Source organism: Bufo gargarizans, chromosome 8 (assembly GCF_014858855.1).
Source record: "Bufo gargarizans isolate SCDJY-AF-19 chromosome 8, ASM1485885v1, whole genome shotgun sequence".
NCBI lineage: Eukaryota > Metazoa > Chordata > Amphibia > Anura > Bufonidae > Bufo > Bufo gargarizans.
Window position 1 is genome coordinate 73359022 of NC_058087.1, and position 14086 is coordinate 73373107.

General features: G+C 48.9%; 1 protein-coding gene across 1 annotated transcript in view; it reads right to left on the minus strand.

The window, feature by feature from the left end:
- Positions 1-9129: 9129 nt before the first annotated feature.
- MPP4 (MAGUK p55 scaffold protein 4) overlaps positions 9130-14086 on the minus strand; it is a 65755-nt gene continuing 60798 nt past the window's right edge. The window contains exons 20-21 of the mRNA XM_044304461.1: positions 10963-11097; positions 9130-9500 (exon numbers count right to left, since the gene is read on the minus strand). Coding sequence (XP_044160396.1) covers positions 9315-9500; positions 10963-11097 — 321 coding nt within the window. The 3' untranslated portion in view covers positions 9130-9314. The remainder of the gene's footprint in view (positions 9501-10962; positions 11098-14086) is intronic.

The following is a 14086-nucleotide window of genomic DNA, read 5'->3' on the forward strand; positions in this document are numbered from 1 at the left end:
GAGGTCTTTTTATCTACACTAGCAGCAAAGAATACCCGCAAAACTGAACGGGGTTTTCCACTTACTTTCCGTGAGTCTTGTTTCTATATGTGTGTCAGAAGCTCTGCCTCTCCTTTCCCTCCCAGCTTGAATGCCACAGATCCAAGCCTGCATGAAGCCCTGCTAGAAAACCTCCGTCCTGAGACATGGCATCATTGCTGACATCATGTCTACAGTGCGGGGTCCAGGAGCAGAACTCCACCCTCAGAGGCAAGGTAGCTGATAATTTGTCTACAGGGCAGAGCCTTACAAACTTTGCCATGCCTCAGATGTCAACGTGACGGCACTGGGATACGGAACCAACACAGCAGAAAATGCTGGAAAACTGGGTGGTGGTGGTTCTATGCAAGGATCTCATGGGGAGATGCAAGTAACAAAAAAATGTTTATTCCTCAAAAGATTAGCCCATTAAAGAGATCTGCAGAATTTAATAGCTTATGCATGCAGATTACTTAGACCATTTGAGATAATGGAAAAAAACCTTTTTAATTCAATTGAGCTGCGATTGACTAAGTATAAACTGCTAGTGGTGTTTGGTCAATGATCAGACGACCAATATTGTGCACCCTTTAATTTGGGTTCTGCAGCAGGATATAAGTTGAGTAAGGCCTCATGCACATGACCGTTCCGTTTTTTGTGGATCCGCAAAACACAGAAGCCGCCCGTGTGCCTTCTGCAATTTGTGGAACGGAAAAGGAGGCGATTATAGAAATGCCTATTCTTGTCTGCAAAACGGGCAAGAATAGGACATGTTATATATTTTTTTGTGGGGCCACTGAATGGTGCAACGGATGTGGACAGCACACTGAGTGCTGTCTGCATCTTTTGCGGCCCCATTGAAGTGAATGGGTCCGTACCCGAGTCGCAAAAACCGTGGCTCAGATGCGGACCAGAACAATGGTTGTGTGCATGAGGCCTAAGGGTCACGTTAATACTGGGTGGCATCTCCCCTTGGTGCGGTAATGGTCTTATAGTGCTAAATATACTCCTGGGGTATGTCATTCTAAGCTCTTTCAAACCTTTTGGCCCAGTCTGAAGTCTAGAGCACTCTGGATCAGGTTTTCATTGAAAACCTCTCTGTACTTGCTCTACTCTGGTTTCCCTCAACTCTGACCAGTCTCCCTGCTGAAAACCACCCTCACACCATGATACTCCCACCACTATGCTTCACTGTAGGGATGGTATTGGGCAGTGCCTGGTTTCCTTCAAACATGACGCTTATAATTGAAACCAAAAAGTAAAATTTTGCTTTCTCGCCCAGTTTCCTTGGGGGACACAGAAGACCTTGGGTATAGCTCATCTCCATAGGAGGCGTGACACTAAGTGAAAACTGTTAAGCCCCTCCTCCACAGCTATACCCTCAGCCTGGAGAGAGAGACTGCCAGTTTTTGCTTAGTGTCCAAGGAGGCAAGACACTCCCTGCTACTGCAGGGCTGTTTTCTCCTTTGTTTAATTTTTTGATTTTTACTTTTTTATTTCTTTTTGTTCCAGATCATCAGGGACAACAGAGTCGCACTAGACCTCTCTGTTCTCCCGGGGTTGAGCTGCGCCAGTGCCGGGCTCCCGCACTGCTGCCTCCCCCACAGAAGGCAAGGTGGACCAGGGCAGCCCAGCTCCCCTGCATCCCGCCAGCGCAAGGGTCGCCCGCACGCCAAGTCCCTCGCCAGCGTCCTGCCACTACGGTGCCAGTAGCTGAAGGGGCGACCCTGCTGGAACGGACCGAGGGTGAAGACTGCTGTGGTAAGAGAGAGGCTTCTCCAGCCCTACGTCCCCCTCCCTGGCCATCCTGCGTGCTGGACTCCCATGCTGGTCCCGGCGGACCTACGCTGGCTCCTGGGCTAGCTGTTGCCCAATAATTATATAGCCCCACACCACCACCATACTGGTGGCCGCAGGGCGACAATACAATGCCCCTCCATAGGGGATTGCACAGGGGTGAGCATGGCATTGCTGTGGAGGAATATAGGGCCAGAGACCTGCTCCTAGCTGCCCCTAACACAGGGGTTATGCCGTCCATCCCCCTTGCCGGTCGCAGTTCAGTAGGGGGCCCACGCTAGCTGCCCCTGTCTCTCTCTCCCTCCTTAGGGGAACTACAGATGTCCATTAGGGCAGGGGGTGCAGTGCTGGCTTCCGGGGTCTCCCTCCTTACCGGTGTGCTAGAGCCAAAGGGCCGCTCCAGGCGCTGCCAGACGCAGGGCCTCGCGGCCTGCACGATGCTCCAACAGGCCCCGGCCGACTGCTGATGCTTCCGATCGGCCGGGTGCCGCAGACTTTGACCCAGGCTTTGGCCTGCTGCTCCGGACCTCTGTCTCTGCCGGCCCGCGGGTTGGGCACCCGCGGCCGTTTGGTACATGCGACAGCCGGCTCCCTCCAGGTCCCGGCTCACCGTCGTTGCCTCTTGGCCGGCCGGGCGCCGCAAAAATCTAGGCCCCGGCTTCGGGTCCTACTAGGCCGCAACATCCCGGCCTCTGTTGGAGGGGGCGGGAACGTCTCGCGGCGCGAATTCTTCCCGCCCGCACGTCCTCCGCCCCCCCAGAGGATCGCAGCGCCGCCCCCCAGGCCGGATCTTTGTTAACCTGTTGGGTGCCGGCTATCTCCAAGGGCCGGCTCCCTTCTGGAGGACCCCCTCTATGTCCTGGTGGGCTTCCTAATAAGCCTATACGAGGCTATGTCTCTCAGTGCCTTGGGAGGACTGTATGGTGGCCCTTTCTTGCCTCAGAGTGGCTATGTTTAAAAAAAAAAAAAAAAAAAAAGGGCTTCCATGGCGGAGTTATTAAATAACGGAATGGCTGCGCAGGACGCTGCAGCATGATACAGTGGTGCTGGCTGCATGCTATGCTTCCCTTCCGTAGGCGGCATGTCGCGCTTCCCCGGCTGCGGTGCTGACCGGCTGCAAGTCTCCTCTTTAGGCGGACCCTTGCCATCTACCGGGATACGGCGCTAGCCAAGTGTAGGCGCCCCCTCTTCCGCCCGTTCTATGGCAGGACATCACCTTTCCAGTTATGGTGCTGGCCATGGGCATGAACCCCTTCCTGAGTGGAATTCTGCGCTCTCTGGCCGCAGGCTAGCCATGTGCATAACCCCCTTCTATAGGTGGAATACTACATTCACCGGATCGGTGCTGACCATGGCACGACACCCCCCTTCCTTAGGGGAACGCTGCACTCACTGGTTGTAATGCTGGACAGGTGCATGTCCCCCTTCTGGGGCGGAATAATTGCACTTACCGGATTCAGTGTTGGCCATGGGTACGCCCCCCCCCCCCCCTCCTTAGGGGAACGCGGCACTCTCACTGGATTCCCTGCCGGCCATGTATGTAACCCCCTTCGGCGGAACGCTGCACTCCCGCTGTGTTCGCTGTCGGCCATGTGTATGAAACCCTTCTATAGGAGGAATTCCGAATTCTCGCCAGATGCGGTGCTGGCCATGTGCACGTCCCCCTTCCATAAGCGGAACACTGCTCTCTTACTGGATTTACTGCCGGCCATGTGCATGACTTCCTTTCGTAAGCGGACGGCTGCACTCTTATTGGTTTGCATTTCTCGCGGTAGGTTGCTGGCCACGTGCCTGAGTGCTTGCACTCTCACCAGATCCGCTGCCGGCTATATGCATGGCCCCCTTCCGTGGGCGGTGTTCCGCACTCGCGCTGGATTGCTGCCGGCGTGGCCATGCCTCTTCTCCTCAGGCGACATTCATGCACCTTTTTTACTGACTGGGTGTCATTGTGCCAGCACGTTGCCGGCCAGGTGCATGACCCCCATCCATGGCGGATGCTCGCGCTCTCCTGGGATGCGATGGTAGCCTTGTGCACCCCCCCCTCCCCCCTTTTTGTTTGGGTCACTGCATTTTCACCAAATGCGTTGCGGGCCGTGAGCATGGCTCTAGCAGGTGTGCGCTGCTTGCACCCCCTTTGGGAATGGTGCTGGCCTTGTGCTTCATTCCATGGGCGGAAATTTGTACGCTCACGAGATTCACGGCTGTCCGTGTGTATGCTGTACTGGACGTTCCCCTTTCATGGGCGGAGTAGTTGCACTCTCGCGAAATTCGGTGTTGGGTAGATTATTGCACAATCTTTTATTGCTAGGATATCCGGTGCATGCCCCCCCTTTTCAGGGCCTTTCCACTCTTGCCATCGGCAGAGTTGCCAGGTACCTTCCCCCCCTTTTTTTCCGGGCGGACTGCTTGCGTTCCTTCGCATGCCGGTACTGGTCTTGTGCATAACTCCCTTTCGGGCTGCACTTTACACTTCCGTGGATACTGTGGGACGCTGTGGCTGTGCGCTCTGTGCGTTGTTTTGGGCCGTGTATGCCTTCTCCTCCCTTGGGTGGGTTGGCCTTCTCGCTACCTGCAGGGTTGCTAGTACGTATGCCTCCCTTCTTCCTGCGACATACTTTTTTTTTCTCTCTGGGGTGTGTTTGCTTGTCGCAAGCTTGCACTTTCTCTGAGGAGATCGTTCTGTCCACTTGTGAGCCTAAGGTGTTGTTGTCCGACACGCGACAATGGATGCTCAATGTATTCACAGCTGTATATCTTGTATGTACGTAGACGGGCTCTGCTGGCTCGCTACTGCACTGAGCTGAGTGGTACCCATTCTCCGGTGGGGTCCCGTTGTTGTCGGCACCCACCATGTTCGTTGGCCTTTCCACCTGGGGAGTGTTCGGGGTTCCTTGATGCGTACCCATTCGTCATTTAGTGGCATTGTTTCCCTACGCAACCGGTCGGGGTCGAGAGTGTTGTCTACAGTGCCGCTCGACCTCTACGTTGGCTCTGGCGGGACTACGGTTCCCTCGCCTACTACCATTTCCTCTTCTCGGATGCAGTGTGGTGTGGGTCCTTCCTATTGGCGCCCTTTGCGCTCCAGTCTGTTGCTGCCAGGTTCAGACTGCTCCTCTCGGGTAGGTCGCCCAACTCTTCTTGGGTGCTTGATTGTCCAGGTCCTGGGGACCTCCACCTTGGTTTCTTCAGGGTATTCGCCTGCTGCGACGGTGTGCAGGTAGTCTCACAGAGTAGAGGGGATTCGGCTCTTCCTTTCCTCGCCGGCTCGGTTTTTTTGGCTTCTGCTCTGGGTTTGTCGTTCCAATGTGGCTGCTGCCCCGGCCAGGCCTCAGTGGCTGTTCCGTCGTTGCCCCCCCCCCCCCTCCTCTGGGGTGAGCATGGTTGTTCGCTTGGATGGTTCCGGTGTTACTTGCGGTCTCGTACCATCTCCCTCGTTCTCGCTGGCGGTGCTAGCGGTTTGCCGGGCCTACCGCGTTTTGTCCTCCCACTGGGTGCAGGTTGCCTTTCCGTTCTGGGTGTATGGCCTGTGGGACTTACTTTCTCAGTGCCTTGGGAGGACTGCCCTTCGGTCAGGATTGTCCTTGGATCTCCCACACGGGGCTGTGGAACTCCTTTCTTTGGTGGCTACATCGACTTGGACTTGGCCTGTCTGGTTTGGGCATCTGTCGGATGCTGGGCAGACCCTTCGGGTTTCTTCCGTCTGTCCTTCTGCTCCCCCACTCCGGTCGGATACGGGGCTATGTTGTTCGGGGGCCGACAGGACCGTGGTTTCCGATCCTTCGGCCGTGTTACTGGTCTGCGCCTGATCCCATTGGGTTTTCTTCCGCTTACTGGGTGATTCCTGCGAGCACGCTAGTGTTCGCTCCCGACTGTTTAGTACAGGTTTGGTTGTCGGGCTTAGGGTTCTTACCTGGGGTTTTGTGGGAAGCGGGGCATTCCCCCACTCTGCCTTCTCGCCCTTGGTTCTGTCTTTCGCTAGTCCGGCCTGACCCTGGGACTTCTGTTACTTGAAGTGTCAAGTGTCTGCGCTGTCCTTCCCCTTCCAGCGTTTCCTGGCCCTCTTAGGCCTTGTCATGTCCTTCTGCCACAGAGTGGCTCTGTGGTTCCTCTTTATCGTTTCCTGGTTCCGCCCTGGGAACTACATACTGAGCTCTCTGCGCTCCGGTCTTTCCCTTGGAGCCGTTGCAGGAGTTCTTCCTACTCCTTCTGTCTTGTACGGTTGTGTTTCTGTTGCCATCATGTCTGACGGGTGCCTGATTGATGGCCCTTCGTGTTCTGTGCCTTCTGTCCTTTTCCAGGACAGGGCTGTTCTCCGTCCTGTTCCTTTCTTCCTTCCTTCCTTCTGAAGGTGTTATCTGCCTTCTTATCAACGAGGCTTTCGTCCTTTTCCACCCATCCCCGGGTACGGACGCTTTGCCGTTGGGAGGTTGTTGGACCTTGCGGTTGTTTACTTGGAGATCTCCGACTCCGGTCGGCGTTCGGTCTCTTGTGTTTCCAGGAGGTCAGTGCAAAGGTTGATGGCCTCCAGGGTGGCCTCCTCCGCTTTCTCAGTGTGGCTTTTTGCTGTGGTTATCGCACCAATGGCAGGGTTCTGCTTTCGGTGTCACCGTTCATTTCATCAGAGCAGTCGGTGCCTCCTGGGGCGGGGGTGTTAGGTTTCGGCCATTCATTTGTGCAGGGCGGTCACTTCTTCCTTGCACACCTTACCGAGTTCTACTGGGGGCATACTCGGGCTTCGGCGTATGCTGCCTTGGGCCGCCTGGTCTGCAGGCGGTGTTTTCTTGATGCCTTCGGGTGCTTCGCCTTGGTGCTGTGGTCCCTCCCCTCTTGGACTGCTATTGAACGTCCCAAGGTCTTCTGTGTCCCCCAAGGAAACTGGGCGAGAAAACGAGATTTTTGTATTACTTACCAGTAAAATCTCTTTCTCGCTCTTTCCTTGGGGGACACAGCACCCACCCATTCTTGTTTTTTCTTGCACGGTTTCAGAGTTTGTTTTACCCGTTGGGTAGTTGGCTTGTTGGTTCCACTTTTGGACTTTGCCTTTTCTCACTGCTTGGACACGCAACTGGCAGTCTCTCTCTCCAGGCTGAGGGTATAGCTGTGGAGGAGGGGCTTAACAGTTTTCACTTAGTGTCACGCCTCCTATGGAGATGAGCTATACCCAAGGTCTTCTGTGTCCCCCAAGGAAAGAGCGAGAAAGAGATTTTACTGGTAAGTAATACAAAAATCTCGTTTTTATCAGACCAGAGAATCTTGTTGCTCACAGTCCTTCTTTCTGGCCCAGATTGGTGGAGTGCTGCAGTGATGGTTGACTTTCTGGAAGTTTCTCCCATCTGCACACAGGAGTTCAGACAAAGTGACAATTAAAGGGTGTTAATACTTCTGTTTTTTTTGTTTTTTTTAAATTTGTTTTTATAGAGTGCGGATTAATAGAGGAAAACTTTTTTTATTTTAGCACAAGGCCACGGCATAACAAAATGTGAAAAAAGTACTTTCCAAATGCACTGTATATCTGTCATCCATTTAAATTGAAAGCAAGCACCCTTAGGTGGTTTAGCATCTCTAACAGGCTATGAGGGTACTTGGTGCGACTGTGGCATTGCAAGCCACATCGAAATTCAAGCAGCTCAAGTACTGTTGTTAATGGCTTTGTGGCCATTAACTATGCATAGTGAAAAAGTAACGAGTTAGGCCCTTTTTTTTTTTTTTCTTTTCCTTTTTTGCTGATTCAGTTTGCGGTCCATATGCAAAACCAATCATTTCAATGGTTCCGCAAAACAAAAAAAAAAAAGGAATGTACTCCGTATGCATTCCATTTCCGTATATACATTCCGCTGAAAGATAAAACTTGTCCTATTATTGCCCAGCAAATAACAATCCGTGGCTCCATTCAAGTCAGTGTCCCGCAAAAAATACGGAATTCATACAGAACGCATCTGTATGTCATCCGTTTTTTGCTGATCCATGCCCATGTGTATACTGTTACAACACATTACATTAATGATTAAAAATTGCAAACAACGGATCGCATACGGAAACCATACAGAAATATTTTGCGGAACTACGGATCTGAAACACAACAGAAACATAAAACTGAACAACAGATTCGTTAAAAACAGACTACAAAATACTGAAAAAGCCATACTGTTGTGTGCAAGAAGCCTTACTCAAACACAAGCGTGGTTCTCACCATGCTATGAGGCCATGCCCAAAGGTCAGTATTTATAAGCCAAACCCAGGAGTGGGTCCAAAACGGAAGAAACACAAATATTTGCAGTATAATTTTTTTTTTTTCCCCCTCTGTAGGTTCCAATTCTGGTTTTGTTTTACAAATACCGATTGTGTGAAAGTGGTCTTCAGCTGGTTTTACATGTTATGGCTGCTGCGTTCAGACAAATCCTCGGCCGCAGATAATGGGCACTTGATTACCAGGTTTTCAATTATAATCGTGTGGACATTGGACACTAGGAGTGGGTGGGGTGTGGGAACCCAGTCTTTTGGAAAGTAATTATGCATGTGTAGTCACTCGACCAGGAATCACTGAGTCTCAGCAGTCTGACCCAACCCATCTGACTTTAATGACGTATCCAGTACATACACCTTACAACTAAGTCCAAAGTGCTACAAAAATACACTTTACATATCTGTGAATGATATTATTACATGTGATACCAAGACCGTGTTTTTTTTCACAGAATTAGCAAAAATACATAGAGCTGTTTTAACAAAAATGGCAATAACGCTGAAAGAGAAACTGATAAATCTGTATCTACTAACATCCAAAAACACTTTACTGAATAATAGCTCTAAATCTGCTGAATGATATGTAGGGACTCTTAGGCTACTTTCCCACTAGCGTTCTTCTTTTCCGGCATAGAGTTCCGTCACAGGGGCTCTATACCGGAAAAGAACTGATCAGGCATATCCCCATGCATTCTGACTGGAGAGTAATCCGTTCAGGATGTCTTCAGTTCAGTCGTTTTGATTGACCAGGCAAAAGATAAAACTGTAGCATGCTACGGTTTTATCTCCGGCGAAAAAAAACTGAAGACTTGCCTGAATGCCGGATCCGGCATTTTTCCCCATAGGAATGTATTAGTGCCGGATCCGGCATTCAAAATCCTGGATCCGGCCTGCGCATACCAGTAAAAATGTGAGAAAAAAAAAATACAAGACATCCGTCTGTCCGCATGACAAGCGGAGAGACTGATCCGTTCTTGCAATGCATTTGTGAGACGGATCCGCATCTGTCTCACAAATGCTTTCAGTCACATCAAAATCGTCGGGCTGTTCCAACGACGGAACTGTCCGCCGGATCACACTGCCGCAAGTGTGAAAGAAGCCTTAGTCATCCTACTTAATCCAGTAAACGTGTACAATTTATAGGGTGCTATTAGATGCCACACTCTTCCTACATTGTCCCATAAGACAATCTCACATTTAATTCATACGGAATGCTCGCTGTAGGCTTTAGGTAAATAATATCAGCGTTAAAACAATTATGAATCTGAGCAGATCCAAGCTGCAGGGATCCACTGTGGCTCATCTTGAGCACGACGGATAGTGGACAGGAGCTGAACAGTAGCAGACTGCAGATCATCATTCACCAACACTTGGTCCAAAAATTGGCTAAATTGCTCTTCCATCCTTCTTGCAGATTCTTCTATCTCCTGAAAGTCTTCCTCCTGCAGATACATCCAAATCAGAAAAGTGCCTCTTGCAGAGAGTGCAGACTTACAGGGAAACTGTAACAGCAGCATGTTGTAAAGCAGGAGGAGCTGAGCAGATACATAGGGGCGCATTTATTAAGACCACCGCTTTAGACAGCTTCCTAGCCTAAAACAGGCGTCGAAAATTGTAAAATGAGACTGGTCTGTTGGCCCCTCCCTGCTCATGCCACGCCCACTTTTTTTAACATCTGGAGCGAGTGGGGAAAAGTCACAAACTGCGCCAGAAATACACCAAACATAGGCATATTTCTGTTTAATAAATTACCCCCATTGTTTTCTGAAAGAAGATCTGTAAAACCTGCAATTTATACATTTAAATTCCCCCTTATTCTGGGCTCTGAAGTATGAACAGTCATAGAGGGAAGTCGGTCATTGACAACTGTGAGCTATGGGAAATCTTTTAAAGTTAAAATTTTGCATGCTGGGAACTGGCATACAACTTTAGTAAATGGGCATGTATAGGACTAAAGGACTTTTACTTTTAACTACCTTTTAACCCTTTCACGCAATAGGATGTACATGTTCTTTATTTCATATGCTGGAAGTGGTGTATAGGGGGGGGGCCACTTCTGACACCCACCTGCAGGGATCAACACCGCAGATGCTGCAGCCAATAGCAACTGTAGCATCTAAATGATTAGACAAAGGGAGAAGACTCTGGTGTGCCTGCACCCACTAATATAACTGTATTATACTGATTATTTTGTTAGTTATTTTATAATTAAAGATTCACATGTGATAAAACCACACTGTCCTTGTAATGTCACTTTGTGTACAGCACTGTGTATTGGGATTTACAGGACATATACCACTTTTAACGGCCATTCGGGCTGAAATGATTACTCGATTGAATCGAGTTATTCGACACAAAAAAAATCCTTGATGCAATTTTTTTGCATTGAAGATTTGTTTGTATCACGTTGCCACGGAGCGGGAGTGAAGCGCTTGCTATTACTCCCTCTCCGTGGTCTCCTGCTGGCCCTCAATACTCACCTGGTCCCGCTCTGCACTGACCTCCTGACGTATGCACGCCGTGACCTGACACGTTGTGTGGCGTCAGACGCAGAGCAGCGCGGAACGATGGAGTGTTGGCGATGCCCCTACTGGAAAGGTAAGTTGGTGCAACTAAGACTAGGTGCCCAGAGTGCACAGCGTCATAGGTGTCGGGAGGAGCGGAGGGGGGAGAGTGGAGCCGATGGCAATGGGGGGTACTGAAGCACTTGGGCTGATCACACAGTGGGGACTGATGGCAGGGGTCTGATGAGTTTTTATAAAGGAAAACAGTCTATTCATTTTTTCTTATTAGAATACTCGATTAATCATAAATAATAATCAATAGAATACTCGATTACTGAAATAATCGTTTACTGCAGCCCTAATGGCAATAATGTGTATATAATTATAATAATGACAGTACCTTAAACTTCTGGTTAACATAGTAATCAGTGATAACGCTGGCGTTTCTTCTTGTCTGCCTCATACAGTTTCGGCTTGGTGGTTTTATAAATATTACATATGGTTTAAGTTCATGTGTCCGAGACCCCATAATACCCTGTAAAATGACAGAAGGAAATGATTTTTTTTTTTAGCAAATCTAACAGTCCCTTGTGGTATTAAAGATGGCTAACAGTACACAAAATGCCTATAAATACTGGATGTGCATAACACAAAGTATGGAGTGCATAACACAAAGGCAGACCATGCCACCTCAATGTAGGGAGTGGGATCCCAATGATGAATTGTTTTTTGTACACAGTCATTAAGTGCTATGATAAACTTCTGTTTACATGCAGCCTCCACTAGGGGGAGCTCTGTATATAATGATTTCTACAGCTCCCAACGTGTTCAATGTCCAGATATAGTGAGATTCACCTAGTTGCTGAAAGCCAGAAATAAATTTAATTAATTATTTCATTATAGTATTTAAAGTAATGCTGTCAGGAGTATGAGCAGAATCACAGGCAGCATGTAATTCCTACTGTCTCCCTGGTTACATAGTTGTAACCTGTCTGTATTTTCCCTTTAAAATATACACCATCCTGCCTAATATTGTGTAGAACTCTCTCATGACCCTCTGAGACATGGACTCTACAAAACCTCTGAGGTCCTGTGGTATCTAGCAGCAAGACATTAGCAGCAGATAGGCCATAAATATCTGATTGGCGGGGATCTGACACCCAACAACCCCACCGTAGCTGTTTTGCAGTAGCTCATTGGGATAGGGGAATAGTGTCTGACTGGGGGAGGCCCCATCTTGAGAACAAGGACCCCGTATCCCCCTGTTTTAATTGAGCAGCATTCATGCATGCAGTTTTTATGGGACTGTTGGAGATAGTAGAGTACAAGTGCTTGGCTATCTCTGACAGTCCCATAGAATTGAATGGAGTGGCAGTGTAAGAGAGACACACACTCAGCCGTCCATAAGGGCCCACAATAGGTGCTTTCAGCAGTGGACAGGGGTCAGCATGGGCACGTGGCACTCTGGGGCATAGGCACTCTGAAATACACAGGGAGCTGTGATGCATTTTGTCTTTTAACACCATTCTATGGTTGCCACCTTTAACTTTTTAAGAGATTTCTGCTATAGTAAGTAGCCTGTAGGATCAAAGCTTGCCCACATTCCCCACTCACATCAATGAGTTTTGGGCACCGACAACAATGTCACCAGTTGCATAGTTACAGTTGCAAGAAAAAGTATGTGAACCCTTTGGAATGATATGGATTTCTGCACAAATTGGTCATGAAATGTGATCTGATCTTCATCCAAGTCACAACAATAGACAATCACAGTCTGCTTAAACTAAGAACACACAAATAATTAAATGTTACCATGTTTTTATTAAACACACCATGTAAACATTCACAGTGCAGGCGGAAAAAGTATGTGAACCCCTAGACTAATGACATCTCCAAGAGCTAATTGGAGTGAGGTGTCAGCCAACTGGAGTCCAATCAATGAGATGAGATTGGAGGTCTTGGTTACAGCTGCTCTGCCCTATAAAAAACACACATCAGTTCTGGGTTTGCTTTTCACAAGAAGCATTGGCTGATGTGAATGATGCCTCGCACAAAAGAGCTCTCAGAAGACCTACGATTAAGAATTATCTCCAAAAGCCTTTCTGTTCATCAGTCCACAGTAAGACAAATTGTCTATAAATGGAGAAAGTTCAGCACTGCTGCTATTATCCCTAGGAGTGGCAGTCCTGTAAAGATGACTGCAAGAGCACAACACACAATCCTAATTCCACCCCACACACTATCTATACAATTACACTCACATACAAAAACCGCCCCACCTCCTGGCTCTAAACGCTGTCCCCTAGCTTTAATAATGTCCCCCAATGTAGGGCCCCATCTTAAATAATGTCCCCATAGTGTGTTTCTTTTTTTAAATCTTTTATTTAGGGTCCCCAGCTTTATAATGACCCCAAAGTGTCCCGCAGCCCAAAAAAAAAAAAACAACAAACCCTCACCTTATCCACTTGCTCGCTGTGCAGCAGTCTCTTCTCTCTTCACAGAACAGAACCTGCTGAAGGTGCGCAATGACGTCACTGCGCGTTCCCATGTGGTTACGTCACCACGCAGATCGCAGGTCCTTCGGCAGGTTGTGCTCAATGAAGAGAGAAGAGACTGCCGCACCACGAGCAAGTGGATGAGGCAAGTTTTTTTTTTTAACCCGTAAATGGCTGTGTACCTATTTTTAACCCCTTAACGCAGAACGCCGTGCATGTACGGCGGGGGATGCATTGCCAGAATGCATTCCGTCATACATGCATGGTGGGATGATCGGGTGAGCAACGGAGCGGTGTGCGCCTGATCACTGCAGGGGTCCGGCAGTCCCTAATAGCCGGGCCCCTGCTGTTAAGCGATGGCGGATTAACCCCTTCTATGCCGCGGTCCGCAAAGTGGTTTGCGGCAGGTGAAGCAGCGCATTGAGTCCCTGCGCTGCTGTGGTGGGGACCCGATGCGTGACAAGGCAGCCAGATGGCATGCAGAGGCTGTCCAATGCCCTGCACGGCATCTGGACCTGCCTTTTACGGGTGCCGAGGAGATCCAGCCTCAGGCTGGGTCTCCTAGGCAACCTGTTTGTGTACTACTCACTGTAGTACACGAACAGGCAATGCATTACAATACAGATGTATTGTAATGCATTGCAGAGAGGATCAGACCCCCAAAAGTTGAAGTCCCAGAGTGGGACAGAAATAAAGTTAAAAAAAAAAGTGTTTTGAATAAAAAAAATAAAATTTCAAGTAAAAAAAAAAATTGAAAAAAAAAAGAAGAAAAGCCACATATATTAGGTATTGCCGCATCCATAACGACCGGCTCTATAAATATATCATCCACCTCGTCCGATAGACACCATAAAAAAAAAAACTGTAAAAAAAAAAAGCAATTTTTGTCACCTTACATCACTAAAAGTGCAATACCAAGCGATCAAAAAGGCATATCCCCCCCAAAATAGTACCAATCTGTCACCTCATCCCGCAAGAAATGAGCCTCTACATAGGACAATCCCCCCAAAAATAAAAAAAACTATGGAG